We start from the raw sequence: 25,126 nt of genomic DNA, 5'->3' as shown, positions 1-25,126 counted from the left end.
GATAACATGGAATACCAACTAGCCCGTACTCAAACCTTGCTAGAAGCTAGCCTGTACTGCGTTCCCTGACACGCACCCTTGCTGCACTGGAGGGAGCAGTAGATGAGCCCCTTGCGCGGCAGGAATGGCCGGCCGAGCAGCGACTGCCGGCAGGTGGCGCAGCGGAAGCAGGCCTCGGTGGCGTGCCAGTGCTGGCCCTCGTGCGACATCTGGCCCTGGTCGACGCCCACGGGCTCGCCGCACGTGTCGCAGAACTCGGCGAACATGGCGTCGAAGCAGCGCAGGCAGTAGGGCCGCCCGTCGCGCATGATGTACCGCTGGCCGCCCAGCTGGCGGTCGCACTCGAAGCAGCAGAAGTGGCGCATGTGCCAAGCCTGGCCCTCCGCCTCCGTGCACTCGTCCGCGAAGATTATCTGCGTTCGGGGGAGAGGGGGGAGGGGGCGAGCCACCGTCAGGTGCACTACAGGTGCAAGTTTCGCGGTCGCCACCTAACGGTATACATACAGTCCCGCGAACAGCCTTCTGCTCCAAGCCAGGTGCACTCAGTGGCGTAGCTAGGTCGTCTGGAACCCGGGGCCCATAGGTCTTCTGTCACCCCCCTCCCCGGGTGTAGCTGGCGGAAAGAGGGGTGTCTTCAGACGCATATGACACCCCCCCCCCCTCACTGGCCCCCTTGCACCCGGGGTCCACGCCCCCCCCCCCCCCCCCCCCCCCGTTGCTACGCCACTGGGTGCACTACAGGTGCAAGTTTCGCGGTCGCCACCTAACAGTATACATACAGTCACGCGAACAGTCGTCTGTTCCAACTCAGGGGCACTACAGCTGCAAGTTTCGCGGTCGCCACCTAACGGTATACATACAGTCACGCGAACAGTCGTCTGCTCCTATTCAGAACGTCGTCGACAACGCGGTTCCTCCACAGAGCCCTGTAGGGCGCAATGCGTTCGAGCCTGATTCAGACAACCAGATAGTACAGCAGCCGCTTGTATTGCTTGATTTCGTACACCGAGGTGCGTGATATCGGCACCGCTGGCTTTGGTGCACGACTAAACGCGCTGTGCTAGGCGTGGAAAGCGCTTAGGGCTAAGCGGTGAGACAACGGATATAGCCTTGCAGAACTTCAGTGCACCCTCCTGAGTGATTGAAACAGATCGTTTCCGCAGTAGCGCACACAAATTTAGTCCTAGGTGCACTCAACTGGATCAGCCATGGTGAATCTATTGGGGTGCTCTGGGCAGATTGCAAGCAATCTGAATAGCACGCAATTAAATCGTGCGCAATTTGAACGCCTCATATGCATTTGTTGCGTAACAATAAACGGGTGCTCTTTAGGCCTTTTGCCGCGCTCCACGTGGGCGAAGGTGCATACTTCGCTTAGGAAAAGCCAACTTCCAAAACATTTCGTCAGTACCATGAAATTACCCCCTAACCCACGAATAAAAAAGTCAGGCATATATCTGTTTGACATAGTCGCATAATCAGAGAGATAAAATGAAGGGGAGGAGGGTTATACGGCGGTACACTCGACGAGATCTCACTCAAAAGAAGATGTACGTGCTTAGCTTCCTAAATAATCGCTGCAGTCAAAGCTGGCTTATCCGCATCAACAGTATTTGCGTGGTGAAGCTAACCCTCTGTAATTTAGCTTTGGATGTGAAGGCGTATTAACGCGTGCGCGCAAAACTGGGACTATTATTGTGGCATTAGTAACTGTTATTGCTGTTAGGTCAGCCGGGATTGAACATGGACCCTCTAAATTCTGAGGCGCTGCAGGAGATCGGTAGACCTGCAGGCGCTGCGAGCGCCGCACTCTGGGCGCTGATCATGATTGCAGTATCAAGTTCCTAAGTAGTGGTACGGCGAATGGGGCATATCGGAAACATATGCCAGTTGTGCAGAACACACGTAAGGCGCTGCAAATGCGAGTGTAACGGCTGTCAGAAGCAACGAAAGCGAATCTCCGGCATATCATGAACAGCCAATTATTACAAAGGTTTAGGTAAAGGCAGTTGTTGGCGAATGTAGAAGGCCACGGAAAGCGCCACGTGAAGGTCACACGAAAACTGGAGAGGTTGTCAACCATCGCTTTCAAAGTGTACGCACGGCGCGAAAGGTAAGAACACGTGGAAACAAAAAGCGCCCACCCTGTTTAACCATTCTAACGCCTTTTCTGTCGATTCCTTCTTCCTCTTACCTTTTGCGTCACATACCTCAACAGTTATGCACCTTCTAACCCAACATCGACCTCTGCCTGTCGACTACGTACCGGCTGCCAATTCTACTTCCAAGGCAGTGCGAGAGAACCGGGGGTATCTCTTTTGTAACCATATTTGTAACCACAAATTGCAGTATTACAATATTTATAAAAAGAAACCTCTTCTACATATGGTTACGCTCGACAAGCGCGAATTCGACGTACCAAGGTTTCACTGTTACAACGTTCTGCGTGAAAACAGCGTCAGCCCCAGCTTCCAAGCTAAAGAAGACCACCGATCACGTGACCACGCACCGACCAAACGCTTTGTCGGTGACGTCTAGCGCGGAGGCGGCAGGCGTACGTTGCGAGCGCATACCTCATCGCAGGCGGTGCAGCGCGGCTTCAGGCTCTCGGCGTGGTGTCGGCCGCAGTAGAGCTTTCCCTCGCGGTGGAAGTAGATGAGGTCGACGAGCAGCTCGCCGCAGGTGCAGCACGTGAAGCAGCCCGGGTGCCAGCCGCAGTCGGGGCCCGCGCGCGATGCCAGCACGCACATGTCACCCGCCGACAAGGGCTCCTCGCACTGCAAGCAGACGGCATAGTCGACGAAGCAATGAGCAAATTTCATTTGTTCACCTTTTTTTGTCACTTGGCGAAAGCAAGCTATACTAGGTGTTCGCACTTGTTCGTGAAGCAACTTGTCTGAAGCCTCTTGCGCGTGTCATATGTGCCTCTGTGATGTGCACTTGGTGTTTTTCTAGCGACAAACAAGTTGCACGTTCAGTTTGCACTGATTGGTCGAGCCTAAGTATGAAACCTCCTTGTGTCTCGTCACATGTGCCTCTGAGATGTGCACTCAGCAGGCGTTTCACTTACGATAACAAGTTACAATTCGCAATGGTTTGTGTCATCTTGTACGGAACCTCTTGTACGTAAGTCATACGTCTAATCACACACATATTTCTCGAACAAGTGAAAAACAATGCAATCTATGCCTTTCGCGTAGATAAGGGAGCGGCATGTGCGTCCTGCACAAGTTGAATAAATACAACAGAAATCTCATATCGTCAACTATCGCCTTGAATTTATAGCAACGATGCATGAAGTATTCGTCCACTTCAATCTCGCTCACATAAAACGTTGAAAGGACAGGCTGATTCAATATGCGGTTCCTTGACACAACGCCCACACCAAACCGCCGTTTTATAGCCCCTCTTTGCAAACCTCCAGCAACAGAGAAAAAAAATAATCATTTGCCTATGGACTTTAAAGAGCGGCCATACACCAAAGGCCAGGGCACAACGTGTAAGGTACTCATAAGGGGGAAAAAAAAAAACTTCGTCTCGACAATTTCGTGCAGTGCATTGAAAGCTATAGATCCCCGCAGGAAAAAAAGGCGACTCCGTTACGCGTCTCAAGAATGAACTGACTTGCCCGTAGTAATGTTTTCTCCTTCTTCTTCTTCGTGATTTGGGAGAGGGACAATACGCTCAATTCTTCAGCCCATATGGGAGCACGGAGCAGCGCACTGGGGATGGGTCGGGAAATGAAAGATGAGAGGATAGAGGGTAATGTTTTGAATCCAACCGGTGTCGCGAACAAGAAGGTTACGAGCGGACAATGGACGAGCTCACTCCCCGGTTCCCCATCCCGGTTCATTGACGCGAGTCGTAGCTTTTTGAGAGTTCTAGGCTGGTCTGCAAGTTCATTTTCGTTCAACATGGGGGGGAAGAGCGCGGACGACTAGACAAGAGGATATGCATCTTTCCTCCTCTTATTCTGCTGTCCCATCGCCCGCGCCGTTCATCTCTCAGTTTCGACTGCACTGCACGGAATTAGCGTAGATGAGTATCGAGAAACATCCTATGGCCACGAGTGTGTGGTTCTTACAGTGTACACACGGGGGAAACACGAGGGCGTCGTGCTATCCTCGCCGCGACCGCACCGCCAAGCAGCGCGGCTCCCTGAGAAAGAAAGAAAGAAAGAAAGAAAGAAAGAAAGAAAGAAAGAAAGAAAGAAAGAAAGAAAGAAAGAAAGAAAGAAAGTGGGTGAGACCCAAGACGAGGGAAAGCAAACTGACTCCTACCCGTGTTTGCAAAGCGCTTCATGCGTCCGCACCGCAGGTGCCCATACGCCCCGCACTCGGCACCCACGCTTGTCCAAGGCGCTGACGCGAGAGTCACGCTCTGAAGGCCAGCAGGCGACTTCGCACGACGCGAGCAGTTAAGTGCACTCGCGCACGCACCAACACACACACACGTAGGCACACACACACGTAGGCACACACGGCGCGCTAAAGAGTCCGTCTCGACGGCTCAGCGGGCCCACACAAAGGTGGCGGCAACGGCACAGCTCCGTACGTCACGTCACGACGGTGCAGCACCCGACGCGAATAAGAAAAAAGGAAACGAGACCGCTGCGACGCGTGGGTACGGTACAAGGCGCGGCGCCGAGAAGACGTAGTAGTAGTTGTCCGGGAGAACGTAGTGCGAGCGTAGTGCATGGCACAAAGCGCGAGGCGTCATGTCGTAGAAAGAGGCCACGGTACTACCGGCCGAACGTTCCGCACGCGCTGGGTTCGCAGCTTGGGGCGCGGGGTATCGACCCGGCTCACGAGTCGGGTTGCCCCGCTGGTCCGCCGAACAGAATGTCGGCGTGGTTTGCATGACTCACTCACGGTGAACGGGGAGACAAGCGCCGCTTGGAGAGAGAGAGGGAGCGCGCGGTTCGGACCCGGCGCCAAACACGCGGCGTTGTATTTCTTTTCTTTACTTTTTTTTTTATCCCTGCGATGTGCGCGGTCCTAGTCAGTGCTCGTAGGGGTCCGCATCTGACGCTTAACGCGCGTAGCGACTCCATCTGCTGTCTCCAAATTTCACATGAACTGAAGTTGACCATGCGATCGATGAAACGGCAGGCAATAGCGAAATTCACCGTCATAACGCTACGCACAGAACGATAACGCAGCGTCTTGCTCCGATCTTTATGCCGTACGGAACGATACAGGTTAAGTGCCGTATTTGACGCGTCCCTTGTGCGCTTGCGCGTCGCGATATGCAGGCATTCGAGGTTTAGTGTTGCGAATTCTGTGAGAGTGCACTTATATCAGTACTTAATACTGCCGTGACATCGAGGCGCCATGTGTATCTGTGTAGCGACCGCCATTGATTGATTGATTGATTGATTGATTGATTGATTGATTGATTGATTGATTGATTGATTGATTGATTTCGTATGGTTCAAAGCTGCACGGTAGACTATAGGGGCCGAGGTGGTGCGCTCCGGACTAACCTTGACAAGCTGACTTCCATTACCGTATACATGTCTAAGTACACAAGCATTCTTGCCGCCGTAAGCATGCGGCATCCGCGGCCGTGAGTCGAATCCTCAACCTTCCCACTCAGAAACATGTTGCCCAAGCCACTGCGCCACCAGCACGGTTAACGCAGAATCGAAGTAGGGGCTTCCGCGCACCGTTCTCGGTTCCAGCCCTTAGCTCACGATCACTCATCCCGCTCCCCCCCCCCCATCCCCCATTGTGCCTCGCCATACTGGCGTCACTTCTGGTTCGCTTCCCCCCGGTTTTTTTTTTTTTTTTACATCAGGCATCCCTCTTTCACGCAAACCCCTCACAGCTGCTCCCATGTGCGCGAGCTGTAACGCAATAAAACAGGGAGAGAGATGAATTCGGGGCTTCCGCAACGTATAACGGCAGGCAAACAGCTAGCGACCCCTGGCGTTGAGGGGTGCGCGCGCGCGATAATGCCAGCGCAAGATGCCGGGGTCGCCGGCGCGGTGGCCGCGCCGCATGGTGCCATATCCAGCGGGGCGATCGTAAAAAAACGCGAGGGGGAGCCCCATTCGCTGAGTACGTGGGAAACGCCCCCCTCCCCCCCCCCCCCCCCCGGGCCACGAGAGACGCCGACCTGCTCTGTCCGTCGGCGATGGGCATCGAGATTAACCTGCCCTTCGCTGCCGATTGCACGTCCGAACTTTTTTTTTCTTAACTTCGTACCTGTAGATTACTTAAAGTCTTGCCTTTTTCGACCCACGACAGCTTGCTGTTTCTTTAGATCCACGCAGAGTCGTAAAATATGGCGCGATGGAAGGACTATATACAAGCAACGTTTGTATAAGGTCGACGGAGATACTCCGTTGCGAGCGAATCGCTGGAGGATAAAAGATAAGGCTTTGAAAAAAGACGCACAAACAACAATACGCAGAACACAAGTAGTGAGGTGTAGGTAGAGCGCGTCAAGTTACATCGAAATTTAAATCGCAGGACAGACCGAAATAAGGACTGAATTGTAAATCATGAAAAGAAGCGAATGAGGCAGAGGGAGAAAAAAAAAGAAGGAAACGGACCTGATGACGCAGTGTTGTTCTAGAGGTTTCTGAATGCCACATTCAGAATCAGAAAACGAGTAAGCAGTGTCTGCGAAGTTTTGCGACGACATTATGTTTCGTTATAACGGTCTGGAAAAGTTACCGGCAGTGTGGACACACTTGAGAGGGCCAAATTTAAGTGAACGATAAGCTTGTACGACTGACTGATTTCAATGAGCGAGTGAGTGTGGAAACATGAGAGTGGCAACGTAGTATGTGTTCGTGTGCGCACAGCTACAGTCTACAATCGGCCCTCAGGCAACGACGTTTTTCCACCCTATGTGTGAAAGGACTGATGGGTAAAAGAATAAGCAAGGCAGAGAGTTAGGCTAGTTGGAATTTAGACAGACACATGTTCCAGCGCGTAAGCAAAAGGAAAATAAAATGAAAAGACAAAAAGGAGGACAGAGAAGGTAGAGCACTCTACCTTCTCTGTCGTCCTTTTGTCTCTGCAACTCTCTTCTATTTTTCTTATGCGCAGCAACATATGCCTTTGAGTAAAGAAGCGTGGGAATGCAAAAGTGAGTGAGTGAGTGAGTGAGTGAGTGAGTGAGTGAGTGAGTGAGTGAGTGAGTGAGTGAGTGAGTGAGTGAGTGAGTGAGTGAGTGAGTGAGTGAGTGAGTGAGTGAGTGAGTGAGTGAGTGAGTGAGTGAGTGAGTGAGTGAGTGAGTGAGTGAGTGAGTGAGTGAGAAGTAATAACTAGTCAGTGAATGTCCTTGAGTAGTTGAACGTCAAAGAGGAAACAGGCTGGCGCCAATGACTGAGATGGTTTCACATATATAGTAAGAAAAGTCGAAGTTTCGCCCGAAAGGCTAAGCACTGATTGTGATAGCAAATTAGTCTAGAGCTACACGAAGTAAGGATTGTAGTTTCATCGGCCGTATAAACTTGTAAACATAGGCACGTTATAGTCGCGAACAACTTTGTTCTCGTGCTATGAAGGGAAAGTTACGGGCGCGTGGCAGCTGCACATGTGTTACCCGCCAAGTAGTCCGGCAGCGTTTGACAGGGCTTTCGGTTGTTCGGAACAGACGCTGAATCGACGCAGCTTCACGTGCGACGGTTTCGCGTTTGCCCAGACGCGAAAGGGAAAAGCTGCAAAATATGCAAACCTTTACACTCAGTGGTGTCTTTTGGCTTATTTAACTATTGATAATAAGGCGCTTATGTTTTCTTTTCCTCAGCCTAAGCTTAACGTGGATTGAAACGCGGGACTCTTTCCAAACGCGCTCTCATTTATGCGCGCTTTGCCTCCGTAGCTTTTCCTTCACAGCCGCAAAAAGTTGTCCTCGAGTATAACTAAATTAACAGGCATGGTGTCAGGCGCGCACAAGCCAACATGAACCCACCTCACTCGACGACCGCGGTAACTCGTTGTCAGAACACTGCAGTGAGGAAACGCGGCAGCAGCAGCGAGCGAATCGACCTTTATGGAGCTGCTCGCATCAACGCGAATTAAGTCGCGAAAACACAGCGCAAACTCCGTCCCCGTTGCAGAAGGCTTTAGAGAAGGAGCGGCCCGGCCGCCCGGAGTAGCAAGCCACTCCCCCACCCCCCCTTTTCTACCATCCACCTGAAGCCTTTCTCGCGACGGATGGCGGTGCGCTTCCTCCCCGCTTCCGTCCGTTGCGTGCGCTGCGATCGCCGGCTCGTGCACCCTCGCACGCTTTCACTCGCACGTACAGCATACTTCATCATCATCATCATCATCATCATCATCATCATCAGCCTGGTTACGCCCACTGCAGGGCAAAGGCCTCTCCCATACTTCTCCAACAACCCCGGTCATGGACAAATTGTGGCCATGCCGCCCCTGCAAATTTCTTAATCTCATCCGCCCACCTAACTTTCTGCCATCCCCTGCTACGCTTCCCTTCCCTTGGGATCCAGTCCGTAACCCTTAATGACCATCGGTTATCTTCCCTCCTCATTACATGTCCTGCCCATGCCCATTTCTTTTTCTTGATTTCAACTAAGATGTCATTAACTCGCGTTTGTTCCCTCACCCAATCTGCTCTTTTCTTGTCCCTTAACGTCGACGACTATTTTATCGCCCTTGTACTTTATACGGAACATCACGGCGACGCCGACGGCAGAAATGCGCATGGAGTGTCCATACAGTTGCTGTCACAATAAAAAAATGGCTGTGGCTTAGGTAAGGTTAAGCCCAGGATGCGAAGCATACTAGCCTTTATTTTAGTTGTTGAACCACTGTTTAGCCTGGTGAACTGCTGTTGCTTGGCTATATTTGGTTCGGCTAGACGAAGAAACAACTCATGCATTACTTCTTCGCCTTCAAGAGTGGAACGCGACAGCGTTCCCGTCGACCCGCCAAGGGGTGTAAGACAATGGGCTACAGGGCAGCGACTACGCGCCCCGCATTGGACGCGGTGAGCGTCGAGCAAAGCAGCGTTCGGCGCGGCAACGAAATGTGCGCCTGAGCAAGAGACGCACGCCTTAGAAACAGCTCGTTTCTAAGGCAACACCGCATTCACTAGAGGCGCTTTCGTACCGCTTTGAAGCATCGTACTCGTGGCTCAGTGGTAGCGTCTCCGTCCCACACTCCGGAGACCCTGGTTCGATTCCCACCCAGCCCGTCTTGCAAGAGTTGAGCCAAAGCCACTTCTCCTCTGTCGTGACGTCACGGTGTCACGTGATTTCATGGTCTCCGCCGCGCCTGAGGAGCTGGGTTGAGCCCTCGTAATATGCTTCGCATAAAACAAAAGAGTGCCAGGAGGCACGAACCAGTGAACAGACGTGCACAAGCGCTTGTGCCGTCTGCTCAGGTGGTCCGCGTCTTCCGTGCTGTTGTCAGCACGGGAACTTGAACACCACTTTTATGCGAAGCATATTACGAGGGCTCAACCCAGCTCCTCAGGCGCGGCGGTGACCATGAAATCACGTGACACCGTGACGTCACGACAGAGGAGAAGTGGCTTTGGCTCAACTCTTGCAAGACGGGCTGGGTGGGAATCGAACCAGGGTCTCCGGAGTGTGGGACGGAGACGCTACCACTGAGCCACGAGTACAACGCTTCAAAGCGGTACAAAAGCGCCTCTAGTGAATGCGGTGTTGCCTTAGAAACGCGCTGTTTCTAAGGCGTGCGTCTCTTGCTCAGGCGCACATTTCGTTGCCGCGCCGAACGCTGCTTTGCTCGACGCTCACCGCGTCCAATGCGGGGCGCGTAGTCGCTGCCTTGTAGCCCATTGTCTTACACCCCTTGGCGGGTCGACGGGAACGCTGTCGCGTTCCACTCTTGAAGGCGAAGAAGTAATGCATGAGTTGTTTCTTCGTCTAGCCGAACCAAATATAGCCAAGCAACAGCAGTTCACCAGGCTAAACAGTGGTTCAACAACTAAAATAAAGGCTAGTATGCTTCGCATCCTGGGCTTAACCTTACCTAAGCCACAGCCATTTTTTTTTTATGGGAGTGCGTAGTGGGTTTTTTTTTTTTTTTTCGGGACGCAGCTATAGTGCCCCGCGACTCACGTTCTGGCACACGATGGGCGGCAGGCTGGCCGCGTTGACGGGTAGCTGCCGGACGGATCCCCTGCCGAGGGCCTCGCGCTTGCGCTGGCTCGAGAAGAGGCGCAGTTCGCGGCGTTCTTCCTCGCAGAGGCCGTTGCAGTAGCGCACCTCCGAGTCGTGCGGCGGCAGCTGGTGCAGAAGCTGCCGGATGCGGTACTTCTCGCCCACGCTGTTCACGTACGGAACCTTGTCCTCCGGCAGCGAGGAGAAGTACAGGTGCACCTGGCAGGTTGAGAGAGAAAAACGACGCTTGAATATACGCAAATAGTTAAGATGGTTCGGTAACAGTCGCGGAGCGAAGGGAAGGAAGGAAGGTTATGGCCCCGTCCCGTCTTCCGTTCCTCCTTCGCTCTTATGAAATCGACGCGTGCGCGTGGAGTCAGAAGCCCGACGTACCGACCGCATTAGCGTGTACAGTCAACAGCAAAAGTTTACGGGATGCGGTTTCCCCTTCAAATGTGAATTCCTGCGCTGTTAAGGCGTGACACTTCGTACTTGATGAATCACTGTGTATAGGTGGCGAAGGCTACTACATGCTGGAACATTTACTTCGAGGCTGTGTGACCACGCTTCGCGAGGATCGAGCTTCCCGGCAGATCCTGCCGAAAAAAAAATAGGCTTTTGAAATACTATTTTTTAAGATAGGGTAAAAGAAAATAGGGTTTCCAAATACTTTACCAACTTAAACTGATTTGTCGTACCTTACATTACATAGCACCTCCTTAAAACCGCATTCCGCCACGATCAACCGTCTTCTCCAAAAAAGCGCAAGGATGCGAAGCAACATGGAGAGAGAGAGGGAGAGAGAGAAAATAAGAAATATGACGAACACGCAGCACATCGATAGAACACTCTAAAAAGTTTAACAGCTTTTAGAGGCGCAGAACACGTTTAGGAGTCGAACGAGCACAAGGCAGCGCGAAGCCGTCAGTCGTTTTGATTCTATCTGTGGCAGGCCTCGGAAGAGCCGTAAAGATCGTTGCCGATGGCAGACATGCCCGGCATGCGTAGATCAAGTACGATCGACCGATCGATTGATTGATTGGCTGGCCGAATGAATGAATGAATGTCTGCTCTTGAGGAGATGTCGGTGCCCGCAGCGCTGATCTTTTTTTTTAATCCTCCCATTCTCGAGCGAGATAATTTTCTTCGATATATTCCTCTTTTATATAGAACGCTAAAAGAGCAGCCGCCGCCGATTAAAGGCGCCAAAAGTCTCCTAAACACGTAATAAGAAAAAGCCGATTTCTCTCCAACGAACAGCTTCAGAGATAAATCTGCCCAGTCGCGTGATCTTGTTTATCAGCGCTTTCTCTTTTTTTGTCTTTTTTTTTTTAGGGTTAGCGGCCTCCGTTTCCGTCTTCGGCTCCTGCGGTGAAAAAAGTAGCCAGCCGAGCACGAAACGCGTGTTCCGGTCCGATTAACGCTCGTCCCAGCTGAGACATTCGGTGCGTGGAAAGAGCATAGGGGTTGTCACTTCAGGCGTGAAGTAATCGCCTGCCTTGCTTTTGCGTATAACTAAACAGGACAGGTGTGACGGCCGGTGCAGATAGATATCCACTGAACCAAAAGTTACCGGACACTCAAAAAGGAAGTCGTTAACGCGCAGCCACTGAATATTGTCGACGTGCAAGCGAACAGCAACAAAAACAGTATTTATCACCTGTGAGACCAACGTTTCCAACACGTGAGCACATTTATGAATTGTGACAATAACAATCTACAACTAATCCTAGAAGCGTGGACATTATACGCCAACGAACTGCTTAAAATTAAACTGACACCCCAGCGCCATCTTACATGTCGTCTTCAAGTACTAACGAGGAAGAGAACCATCACGTGACACGCTCAAAGGCTGACTTGATCTCTATACAGTGTATACGCCTTAGGCCATACCTCTGTAGCCATTGTAAACGCAATATAACGAGCATGAAACATGTGTTTCGATATCGGCTGGCTAGATATATACACCGCATCGTGGCTGCCAAGACACGCGGTGGAGGAGGGAAGAAAAGAAGGGGCTAACCCTTCTCGAACGTGAAAGACTAATAGTTAATCGAGATGGCGGCTTTCGCGCAACATAGACGCAAAACGCAAGAACGACGACAACACAACGCGTTACGTAAAGCTGTCTTATCTCGCCCAGCAGCGTCCTTGCCTATATATACTACTGGCGCAATTATTCGGCAAGTCGCACGCAAGGAGGGATTACGGGCGCTCAAAACGTTAAACGGCTCTCTCTCTCTCTCTCTATCTCTCTCTCTCACACACACACACACACACACACACACACACACACAAAATACTAAAACGAGGCGGACTCGTTTGCGATCGCTAGCGAACATACAGCTTCAAGCTGTGAACGCGCGGAAATTGCCGAAGCCTCGGCGACGCGTATATACAACGCGACACATCTACGGACCGACCTCAAGATGGGGCGCTCCGAGCGTGAGCGTCGAGAAAATATATCGCCGCACATACATCACGTCCTCGCTCGAAGTGCGGTGAACCTGGCTTCGGGTAAACTGGACAAGCTGTGTATAGAGGCGAGCGACAGAGCTGCTTGCACTTGGAAACACGTACACGGGAGAGAAAGCGTCCAGCGTGCGTGTGGGGCCCGTGAAATCGCCCCGCAAAAATAACGCGTTCGCTACGCACTAAATGCACGGAGATAAACGAAAAAGCGATAAATAAGCGCGGTATATACAAGAGCCCCGCTCGCCAGTGGCGTATGCAGGACGCAGTGTGTATCTAGCCGTGCTTCTAATTTAGGACACGCCTTCGACGTACGTATACAGCCAGTTCCGAATGTGTAGCGCGCCGTAAAACCTCGCTCTGGCGACTTTCTCCGGCCGGAGAAAGAGATAGTGGACAGCGATTCGCGGCCGAGTAAATGCATCATTGTGGTTTTGCCGATGTGGCGCCTCCTAACGGCGGCGGCCTGAAATAAAATTTATTGCTGTATTTTGTGTTACAACTTGTATTTAACATTTTCCAATTTTGCTAATCCTCTTCTTTTTGCATATATTATGTATTCGCCCCTCCTGCTTGGGCCTACTGTAGGCCTGCAGTATGTTCTAAATAAATAAAACTTCAAGTGTGTCACAAGCGATATCGGCGCCACCTATAGATGTGGGTTGAATGCGCGTGGGTGGTACCGCCCCCCCCCCCGTCCCCCCCTTGTCTGAGGCATGTCGTGCGACGTGTGTACAGTCTTCGCCGAAATCACCCAGTCCACTGCGAAACTACCTAGGAAATTAGGTCCCCCTAGGAAATTATGTCCCCCAATCTCCGGTATACTACATGGACACTAAAAAGAAACAGAAAATCAGTCTAGGATATAGCTGACAAAATGTTCTTTCAAAACGCAGTGTTTGCCCTGTTTAGAAGACGATGTACTAGTTCGTATTTACCGATATAGAGTTAACTACGCCCTAGGACACTCCGCCAAAGTCAGGCGTCAATGCAAGCTGATGGGGGAACTTCCAAGGAACTGTCGCCGCCAGTCTTTCATTTCTGCGTATTCCCTTCACTCCTAAAAGAGTTTGCACTCTTTGGGGCTTGTCTTGGCCCACGACGATAATCGTCATCTGCCTTGCTTGCGTTTCCTTTCTCTAGAAAACCCCCGCTACTTTCCTCTCGAGAATGCTATGTCGCGCTGACAACGCGCATGCCGCGATCGTGACCTGGAAGTACCGGGCGCGCAGCGTTAGAGAAAGAAAATGCGCGCAAGATAGATGACGATAATTGTTGTAGGACAAGATAAATGTCAAAGGGTGCAAACTTTTTTTCAGAGTGTTGCTTACCAAGCCTCTTCACACTATAAGCCACTGTATCATCTATCTATCTATCTATCTATCTATCTATCTATCTATCTATCTATCTATCTATCTATCTATCTATCTATCTATCTATCTATCTATCTATCTATCTATCTATCTATCTATCTATCTATCTATCTATCTATCTATCTATCTATCTATCTATCTATCTATCTATCTATCTATCTATCTATCTATCTATCTCGGTGGGGGAGACGTTAAGTAGAATGGTAATTTACTCATTAATACACTTCAAGTTAATTTTCCCTATAGTGCGCTTTTAAGTGCAACCGTGTGAATGCACCCTCAGAGCAAAGGGTGTTTTGAACACTCCTTTAAGCGGGTGCAACCGTTTGTCCTGTATTTGACTCCTTTTTGCGAGAGTTATCGTTACTCCATGACCGAGTACGCTTCCGCCGCTCGCGCCCGATCAGAGTGATCGCACTCTACTAGGAGGTGTGAAGAAAACTTTTAAAAATGGGAGTCAAGTAAGGGACAGACAGTTTACACCCGCATAAATAAGTAGCCAGAACACCGTCTGATCGTGTAACATATATCTGGTGGTGGGCTATCCCACGTGCATGACTGGCTGAACTCTTCTTTCGATGAGCGCTTTGACTGCAGCGTTTTCGCTAGGTGCCGGTCGAACCAGCGAGTATAGTAAACAGATGTACTGCGGAATGCTATACAAACTATAGACCAGGCGTTTCTTTCTTTTTTTCTTTTAGCTGCACCAAAAATTGAAAAATTGCCTGTGACGAACAGCACGATTCTAACCCTTGAGCTAAATTAGGGCGGCCGTTACACTTACGAAAAGTCAAAATACTTAATTGAATAATTAACACACCATCACTAATGAACTTTTTAATCAATTACTTTAGGGCACATATTTAAATTTGCGAATTGTAGCCGGTGGGTTCGCAAGGCGATGCATCCACTTATAGCGAATTCTTAGGACTACACTGTAAAATAATTTACACCCTTAAAAGCGAAAAAAGGTGTAAATGTGTTTATAACTCGCACCTTTAGGGTTTGATTTGTATAACCGACACCCTCAGGGTGTGAGTTATAGACACCTTTACACCCTTTTTCACTTTTAAGGGTGTAAATTATTTTACAGTGTACACCAATTTAGATATATTCATTTTCAGTGTCCAGCGAAATGCATTCGTGCTTTCCAGCTACTTTCGTGCTTCAGTGCATAACACAGCGTTTTCTTCAGAAAGTAAGCGGAGCAATATAGTGCATTTCATCGCAAGTAACGGCGCATATCTATAGAAACCGGTGCCATCCTCAGAATTCGTTCCAAGTAAATATGCCTTGCAAGCTCACTATAGCTAGAATTAATAGATCGAAATATCTGCCACGAAGTAATTTTGAAGTTAATTAGTGCATTTATGGTAACTATCCAATTAGACATTTAGATTTCTTGTAGAATTAATGGCCGCCTCACCAAGCGATTTAGCTCGAAGGTTAGAAATGTGCTATCTGCGCCACAGGTATTTCTTTTTTTTTTAATTTGGTGACGCTAAAAAAAGAAGCACCCTACATACTATACAAGTCGTCCAATGTGACATTCACGCGAAGATGCGAGCGCTAACGAGCTACAGCGCTAAATTCGGGATAATTTTCTGAAGTTGTCAAGATAAATCCGCAGGTCACTGTACCACACGCCGATAGCAGGCTATCGGCGTGTGGTAGTTTGACCTGCGGATAGCAGGCTTGAATTAGGAACGAACAGCGCCAACTAAGACGATCACAAGTGGGGAGAACGACACAGGACAAGCGCATGTCTGATTTTCCTATTTGCCGATTTTTCGGTGAATGAAGATAGATGAAGTGGCGCTTGTCCTGTGTCGTTCTCCTCACTTGTGATCGTCTTAGTCGGCGCTGTTCGTTCCTAATTCAAGTATGCACCATCTAGCCCAAATGAATGTTGCCCTGAAGATAGCAGGCTATGGGCAGTTTTATCCTTTGGTGTTAACCCCCAAAATTTCGATGCCTCGTGCTTTTTTTTTATTCGCAAACGCGAATAAAAGTAACTCTTTCCCTCTCATTATATTCTTGACAGAGGGGAAGAGGCAGTACTACAGACGGGCCTGCAGTAACAAAAACAAATAAAAATAAGCACGGACGAAAATTTAGAGAAACTATATATATAAACGCGGTGTAATAATGACGTTCCGGTATACCATGCCGGCGCGGCAGTTATAAATCGCCTAACTTTTTCGGGTGATATAAGAGGCTGCAGGTGATCCTTAAGCTGCGCCGCCATCGATAACACTCGACTTGCCGCGCGAGAAGGAGAAAAAAAAAGAGAAATGTAGCAGTAACCTGCGGACGGGGCCGTCAAATCTGAGATGAATCGCTTCGCGACTGCGGCTTGACTTTTACGTTATTTATCGCCGGCGAGCTAACCTTGGACTTGGGTGTCACACGCGTTTCCAGGCGAGCAAAATAAGCAAAGGCGATTTGCGCATTTCTCGCGGTATATACGCCGAGTTATGCCCTCGACGTCTTTGTCATTTTTCGAACGTCTTATGTATACATAACAGCAGTTGCAAAACACTTCCGGGGATGATTTCTTGCCGTCGCTGTGACCTCTGCCTCTCTTCCCTTTTGATGTTTCCTTCGAGCTGGAAACGGCGTTTCCCACGCACGTATTCGACTTGGTACTGTCAAGAATGGCGAGTTGCGCAACAAGATTGCCACCTTGCCACCCGATTACGACAAGGGGTGCAAGACGCGCACCTCTCCCTCTCCGTCGCTGCAGCTGGGAGGCGTTCAAAGAAGCGGCCTTTGCGCTGGAATCCGCCGCCTTCCTCCAGCCCCTTCGACATTGTGACCGGACGAGTTCGGTGCGTGGACAATGATTCCAGAGTTCCCCAACGCGGAGCTGATTTGACACGCCTGGACAAGCTGCCGTGGGGACGACGTATTTTTGTGCTTCTCACGCTTCGGAGTGGCAGGGAACAACGAGCGACGCTCGATCGGCAACGATAGTTTCCCGGAACGGCACCCCGCGCGGTTGCCTCTGTGTACAGAGCGCGGTTGCCTTTGTGTACGTAAACTGATCTTCAGAGCAGCTGCGAGTTGGTGATGTGTAAACGAACAGTCGCCGCGTCGTAGGACCGGCGGATCGAGTGTATAAAAACTGTGGTTGTGCGAATGCTGAGGACACACTTCTCTTGAGCAGTCATGTTAGACTGATTTAGTTTCTGTAAATAAACCATTTTCCTCGTTCTCGTTGAGAAACAGTTCTTCACTTCTTCAACGATCTCAGCGCAAATAAGTTGGACGACGGCATGGGCCAGCTACCTTCAAATTCATGCCGTACTCCAATCTTGGCAAAGGACCACGGACGATGGGATTGAGCCCCCAATCCTGACAACTGGCTGACAGCGGTGAGATGGACTTTGCGACATGGTGCTGTATCTGCGGTGAGTGCTTGGTTTTTGCTTTGACTCTCTAGGCTTCATTTTGTGGTTGTTCTGTTTAGAACAGTAGGGAAGCTAGATTGTTGTGTGTTAGCTAGGTTGTGTTTTCCTAGCTAGATTTAGAGAGCAGAATCAAGGCAGTAAAGCAGCAGTCATGGAGTTAAGGACACTGCTGAGAGACGAGTTGTTGATTGTTGGTGAGGAACTGGGCCTAGATGTACGCAAGGAAATGCTCAAATCGGAATTATTGGAGCTAATTTCCAATCAGGCCAGTGAGCAAGATATTGAAATGGGATTGGAACTTCTCAAAAAGAGAGAGAAACGGGAAAGAGAAAGAGAAGAACGGGACAGAGAAAAACAAGAGAGAGAGGAACGCGATAAAGATCGCGAGTTAAGAAAAATGCAACTTGAACTTGAAAACAGACGTTTTGAGTTGTCTCAAGGAAGTGAAGGCGCTCTGGGTCGATCAAGTGAGGCAGAATCGTACCGCATGGACAGGCTATTAAAGCCATTTGAGGTCGGGACCGACATAGGCTTGTTCCTAAGCAATTTTGAAAGGACTTGCGAAAAGATGAACTTCGGTCCGAGTACATGGCCACAGCGGTTGCTGTCTATGTTGCCGTGTGAGGCGGCGGAAGTAATCGCCAGATTGAGTGTGCAGGATGCATATGATTATGCGAAAGTTAAGGCTAGTCTCCTGAAGAAATACCGCCTTTCAGCCGAAGCTTTTCGGCAAAGGTTTAGGAGCACAGGCAAGAAAGATAGCGAGGGCTATCCGGAGTTTGCGTATAGCTTAAAGGCCAACCTAGTCGAGTGGCTTAAAAGCGCGGAAGCGTACGACAGCAGAGACATGATCATTGAATGCATGTGTCTAGAGCAGTTTTACAAAACCATCCCCCAAGCTGTGAAACTGTGGGTGCAAGACAGAGGTAATGTAAACACTGTGGAAAGGGCGGCTGAATTAGCCGAAGAGTACGCAACCCGTAGAAAATTGAACGCCGAGGAGGGAAACTGGGACGGTCGAAATGGACCGCGGAAACCATTTCCGTTCAAAAAGGGTGCGCAAACTAGACGATCCGAGCCTGTAGACATGGCGGAAAAGCCCGCAGAAAAGAGCGAGGAGAAACTTAACGGAGAAACCGCACAAAAAGAACAGAAAAGAAAATTCGAATCTGTTAGACCAATTCGCTGTTACAAATGCCACAAACTGGGACATATAGCTGTAAACTGCGAGAAGTCTAGCGTAGTTTTTTCCTACGTGGAGGAAAAGGATGAGAATATGGAACTTTTAAGTCCATATCTCCACGACCTGCAAGTTAATGGAAAACCATGCCGAGTGCTAAGAGACAGTGCCGCCACGCTGGACATTGTCCATCCGTCTTACGTGATGGTAGATGACTTCACCGGAGAAGTAGCGTGGATAAAACAGGTTGTAGAAGAACATAGCGTGTGTCTGCCCATGGCCAAAGTCAAAATCAGTGGACCATTCGGGGAACTAGAGACTGAGGCTGCAGTTTCCAAATTTTTGTCACTGCAGTATCCCTACATCTTTTCGAATCGTTCGAATCAGTTACTGCGTGACAGAGGGCTCAAACTGGGAGAGGGCATAGTACAGGCATTGACCCGAGGCCAAGCTCGTAAGATCGCGGCGCTTTCGGCTGAAAATGCTCAAGCTCCTCCAGCGGAAGCAGAAAAGGGGATAGCTTCAATACCCGAATCCGACCTAGGCCCGAGGGACAAAAGAACAGTTGAGGAGAGCCTGCCAGTTGACCAGCTCAATGAGAGCGTAGCACTAGAGTGTCAGAGTTCTAGCCTGCAGGAAGAGCATGTAGACGCGCTCACAAGCGAGACAGGGTCGTTATTATCACCGGCCTCAAAGAACTTTGATCAACTCTTACGCGTGGATAGAGAGTCACTGGCAGCTGAGCAAAAGAATGATGAGAGCTTAGCTAAATTACGTGACACAGCTAAAGAAGGCATTGCTAGGCGCAACGTAACGATACATGAGAAAGGAGGATTGTTGTATCGGCATTACAGAGATCGAAAGGGTAGGATTTTAGATCAGTTAGTCATACCTATACTAAGTATAGGGAGGACCTTTTGAGTCTTTGTCATGGAAATGGGTGGTCCGGCCACCTAGGCATAAACAAATCAAAGGAAAGATTGCTTATGGAATACTACTGGCCTGGCTGTTTCAAAGATGTAGAAAACTTTGTAAGATCATGCGACGCCTGCCAGCGTTCTGGTAAACCAGGAGAGACTTGGAAAGCTCCACTGAAGGTAGTGCCCTTAATAACAGAGCCTTTCAGACGGCTTGTAATAGACACGGTAGGGCCTCTTCCAAAAACAAAATCAGGCTACAGGTACTTGTTTACCATGCTGTGTCCGGCTACCAAGTTTCCAGAAGCAATCCCTTTGAAAGAGCTCAGCTCCACTGAAGTAGTAGACGCGCTTTTGACAGTGTTTGCACGAGTTGGGTTTCCAGCCGAAATTCAGGCAGATCAAGGGTCAGTATTCACGAGCGCACTGACTTCCACATTCTTGCAAAAGTGCGGGGTAAAGTTAATACACAGTTCTGTCTATCACCCTCAGTCAAACAGTGTAGAGAGGTGGCATTCGGTGCTTAAGCGAGTTTTGCGTGCGCTCTGTTACGAGCACAAGGAGGACTGGGAGAACTGTCTGCCGGCAACTTTGTTTGCTTTGCGAACGGTTCCACATGAGGCGACAGGGTTCTCACCAGCAGAACTAGTGTATGGGAGGACACTCCGGTCTCCACTGAGAATGTTAAGAGAGATGTGGGAGGAAAGAGGGGAGAGTCCAACCGTGGTTGAATACGTGCTAAATTTACTGGAACGCCTAAGCGCAACCCAAGAACTAGTCGGAAAGAACATGGCAATAGCTCAAAAGAACGCCAAAGTCTATTACGACAAGAATGCGAGGCTTCGTACGTTTGAAGCCGGCTTAACGATGAAAGCGGAAAAGTGTAGGTTCGGTTGTTCACAGGTTACTTATCTGGGCCATGTTGTCGGTCAGGACATGAGACGGCCGGCTGAGCTGAAAATAGCTACGATTGGAGAATTTTCTCAGCCGCGCCCGAAAACGGACCTTCGTTCATTTTTGGGACTTGTGGGGTGCTATCAACGGCACATTCCGAATTACTCACAATTGGCAAGTCCATTAACAGACGCCCTCCGAAAGGGAGCACCGAGTAACGTACACTGGGATAAGGACAAAGAGAACGCTTTCCAAAGTTTGAAAACGCTATTGGTTTCTCGCCCTGTGCTTCGCGCGCCAGACTACACAAAGGAATTCATAGTTCAATGCGACGCAAGCGACAGAGGTATGGGCGTGGTACTTAGTCAGGTCGGCGACGATAACGAGGAGCATCCTATCCTCTACGCCAGCCGTAAACTAAATGTAAGAGAGGAAGCCTACAGCGCTTCAGAGAAGGAATGCGCTTGTTTGGTTTGGGCCGCCCAGAAGTTGTCGTGTTACTTGTACGGAGCGAAGTTCATCTTCGAGACCGACCACTGTCCTCTGACGTGGCTCAATCAAATGTCACACAAAAACGGCCGCTTGCTCCGATGGAGCCTCACTCTCCAAGAGTACAACTTCTCCGTTAGATATAAGAAGGGAAAGTTGCATAGCAATGCGGATGGTTTGAGCAGGCTAATTTGAATTCTGCGTTTGAGGGTCCCGCCTAAATTTTAGGGTTACTAGTGTTAACTTTTATTAAGCGAAGAAGATCCCCTCTCATTTAGCAGGATTCCCTCCATTAATTGCTGAATGTGTCAGCAAGAATTTGCTTCAGAAATTGGCATAGCGAAATGCAGCATTTTTTGTTTGCTTCTGCACTTATGTTGTTGTTGTTTTTTTTTTTGAAGCCTAGCGAGTCTAAAGTGAGAGCCAATGCACGTCATCTCGGCGCAGAGCCGTGTTGTGGGGTTCATTTTGCAGTTGCCTGTCCTTGTTGAATGTTTTGGGGCGGTGACATCAATGCACAAGTGGTCGCTGCGAGCCAAGACATCAATCCCCCCCCCCCTGACCAACAGCCGTTCTCTTCCTGCCTAGCGGTTGTCAGCGCTAGACAGTCGAGACTTTTCGGGCCATGGAGGCGCTGTCAAGAATGGCGAGTTGCGCAACAAGATTGCCACCTTGCCACCCGATTACGACAAGGGGTGCAAGACGCGCACCTCTCCCTCTCCGTCGCTGCAGCTGGGAGGCGTTCAAAGAAGCGGCCTTTGCGCTGGAATCCGCCGCCTTCCTCCAGCCCCTTCGACATTGTGACCGGACGAGTTCGGTGCGTGGACAATGATTCCAGAGTTCCCCAACGCGGAGCTGATTTGACACGCCTGGACAAGCTGCCGTGGGGACGACGTATTTTTGTGCTTCTCACGGTTCGGAGTGGCAGGGAACAACGAGCGACGCTCGATCGGCAACGATAGTTTCCCGGAACGGCACCCCGCGCGGTTGCCTCTGTGTACAGAGCGCGGTTGCCTTTGTGTACGTAAACTGATCTTCAGAGCAGCTGCGAGTTGGTGATGTGCAAACGAACAGTCGCCGCGTCGTAGGACCGGCGGATCGAGTGTATAAAAACTGTGGTTGTGCGAATGCTGAGGACACACTTCTCTTGAGCAGTCATGTTAGACTGATTTAGTTTCTGTAAATAAACCCTTTTCCTCGTTCTCGTTGAGAAACAGTTCTTCACTTCTTCAACGATCTCAGCGCAAATAAATTGGACGACGGCATGGGCCAGCTACCTTCAAATTCATGCCGTACTCCAATCTTGGCAAAGGACCACGGACGATGGGATTGAGCCCCCAATCCTGACAGTACATATGCATATATTTTGAGATGGCTGCATACAGAAGCGGCGTTATTTTTTTCATTCCCCACATCGCGACGCCCTTCGCTCCGATAGGCTTTCCTGCAACACAGTATGCATACGCCAACGGTCATAGAAAGGTCAGTGTCAGTGCCGTAAACCATCTAAACATAGAAAAAAAAAAGTCACAAAAGCGATTTTGACAGCGAAGTTATTCATTTCCTGCTTTAAAGATTCGATATTTTTATTGTGCAGCATTCCAGGCCTATTTATTATTATTATTATTATTATTATTATTATTATTATTATTATTATTATTATTATTATTGTTCGCTTCAACGCCCGTCTCGTTCGAGTTCGGTATATCTCACGTAATCAAGTTCTTATTTACTGAAACCGCCTGTCTCTTTGCACATAAGACAGAATCATACAAGCGCATCCACGCGCAGAACGAATGCTCCCAGGCAGGGGAGGGCAAGATATACATATGCCGATGCGCGCGATAAATATCAAATGCTCCACACATCGCACATCCGGGCGGATATTCCAACGCATCGACAAAAAGTTTCGACAGCTCCAGAGAGGCCCTGCCGCAAACATTCCACTGGCGCGCGCGGGTGGTGTGAGACCCACTCAGGTTCTTGCGCGCGACATGTTATGCTCTCTCTCTCTCTCTCTCTCTCTCTCTCTCTCTCTCTCTCTCTCACACACACACACACACACACACACACACACACACACACACACACACACTGCGGCTACACGGACAAACCAGTGTCGTCACGAGGTCCGACCAATTCGTAGATATCCAGCAGGCGTGCCCCCGGCTGTCTAAGGGGCCGGGTCCAACACCGCGCGGTGGACTTCGCGTTCGCCGCAGCGGCGTTTATTTACGATTTGCCGCAGCGCCCCCTATAGATAAATCTCACGCCGCGACGTGCGACGGGGTCACAAAGCGTGACCTGCCTCACAGCCGTGCCCAGCGTGAGATACACCTGTCGACCTCCCACCCCGCCCTTTAAAAAACAAGAAAGAAAGGAAAGGAAGAAAGAAAAGAAAAGAAAGAAAGAAAGAAAGAAAGAAAGAAAGAAAAAAAAAGAAAGAAAGAAACGAAGAATAGAGAGACAAAGAAATCGGGAGAAAGCGTGCGAATCGGTGGCGACCGCGAAATAAGTCAAACCCCCAGCAGGCGCGGATGTCGCGCATAAACGTCACGCGTGTATACCGCCCACCGCGCGTTATACCCGTGTTCTCCCACCGTCCCTTTCTAACGTTTTCTTTTTTCTTTTGTCTAAAAATAAAAAGAAGAAGATAAACAAAAAAGAAAGAAGAACGAGAACGAGTGGAACAAGAAGCAAAAAAACACAAGACCTGCTGAACAGACTGCCCCCAACATTGCCGAGTTCCGAATAAACGAGAGCCGACGTCAACGTCAGACTTTGGCTAGCGCGCGCGCGCGCGCGCGCGCGCGCACACACACACACACACACACACACGCACACAAACATCACACGCTGCGTGATCGGTGGTCATTCGTTGTTGTTCACGGTTAACTTAAAACTTGTAGACTGTGTGCTGCGTGCGCGTCTATATATCCTGTTTTTCTTTTTTTATCCTCGCCTCCGCAAGGCACAGGGCATCACCTGCTCGCACTTCGCTATCGGCTCTGCCGGATGGCGTGCGAGCGGTTCGAGTCTTTGCCGGTACAGCTGCCTGTTTAGCTGTCGGGAAGGCGTCGATGTTAAAGACGCGCGGTTGTGAGGTTTGCCTCGCGCTTCCACAATTGCGGCGCGAAAACGGCATCAAGTCACGGACGAAAGGTCCCGCACGGTAGCACAGGATCGAGATGGCGCGCGACCACGCAGGACTGCATGGTGCACCGGCCGGCGTTTATAGCCACATGTGCGCCACTTAAAGGCCACGTTAGTGTCTGCTTTTCCGCTATAAGCTGCCGTGTATGCCCCCTAAGCGGAAGCACAGGGCCTTCAGGTTAACCGCAGCAACAAAAAAAAAAACTACTCGAAAAGCAGCCGGCTGTGCTATGAGAAACCAGTGCGAGGAGTGTGGTATAAAGAGAGTGGTCACAATTCTTAAGGAAGCTCTTACGCTATACAGAATTGTTCGTATAAGAAAAAATCTCCAGCCAATCTTTATGCCGGACATAACACTAGCGGACGCGGCTGGATAATGGCACTAACAAACGAGGAACTTTGTGAATTCGGCCCGTCAATTGTGATTTCTTGTTGATCATACACTTATAACTGCGACTGTGCAATTTAGTGCGCAAGCGCAAACACACACACACACACACACACACACACACACACACACACACACACTCACTCACTCACTCACTCACTCACTCACTCACTCACTCACTCACTCACTCACTCACTCACTCACTCACTCACTCACTCACTCACTCATGCATTCGCTCATGCACTCGCAGGTATGTTGCGACACCACGAACCCGAGCATGTGGGGGTTGGACCTTCCCGCATGTAACAATGGGCGGGCGGCTTAGCCGGGTCTGGAGAAAAGGGAATCCAGAAGTTGAGCCGATCAAGGTGTTCTGACCTTTAAGCTCCCCGGAGGAGGCAACACATTTCTATTCGCAATTCATATTGCCGTTGACGAATCATCAATAGGTGGGCAACCAGTGCTGAAATTTCTCGCGCCGACTGCAGCGGCGTAACACACAGCCTGGCGAGCGGTGGACACACATTACAGTTATAGCACATGCTACGATTTTGCATCAGCAAATTCACCGCTCATTTTAAAGCACACGCGTCCAGCAACCGATCTGTCTGGGCATCGACGAGCTATAGAACGCAGCAGCGCATGCGCTCTTCGCAACCCGTGTAGCCATGGACAGAACTTGGCTGGGCACATCGGGCTCAGCAAGCATTGACAAAGGCGCGCGTCTGTCATTGAT

At 50.0% G+C, this 25,126-nt stretch overlaps 1 protein-coding gene across 3 annotated transcripts in view; it reads right to left on the bottom strand.

Moving 5' to 3' along the window:
* LOC135916130 (prickle planar cell polarity protein 3-like) overlaps positions 1-25,126 on the bottom strand; it is a 432,933-nt gene that overhangs the window by 7,362 nt on the left and 400,445 nt on the right. For all 3 annotated transcript variants that reach the window (XM_065449392.1, XM_065449391.1, XM_065449390.1), the window contains 3 exons: positions 10,070-10,330; positions 2,574-2,777; positions 77-413 (listed from right to left, as the gene is read on the bottom strand). In XM_065449392.1, the coding sequence (XP_065305464.1) occupies positions 77-413; positions 2,574-2,777; positions 10,070-10,330 (802 nt within the window). The remainder of the gene's footprint in view (positions 1-76; positions 414-2,573; positions 2,778-10,069; positions 10,331-25,126) is intronic.

Source organism: Dermacentor albipictus, chromosome 5, assembly GCF_038994185.2.
Source record: "Dermacentor albipictus isolate Rhodes 1998 colony chromosome 5, USDA_Dalb.pri_finalv2, whole genome shotgun sequence".
Lineage (NCBI taxonomy): Eukaryota > Metazoa > Arthropoda > Arachnida > Ixodida > Ixodidae > Dermacentor > Dermacentor albipictus.
This window is presented reverse-complemented; position numbering and strand designations above follow the sequence as displayed.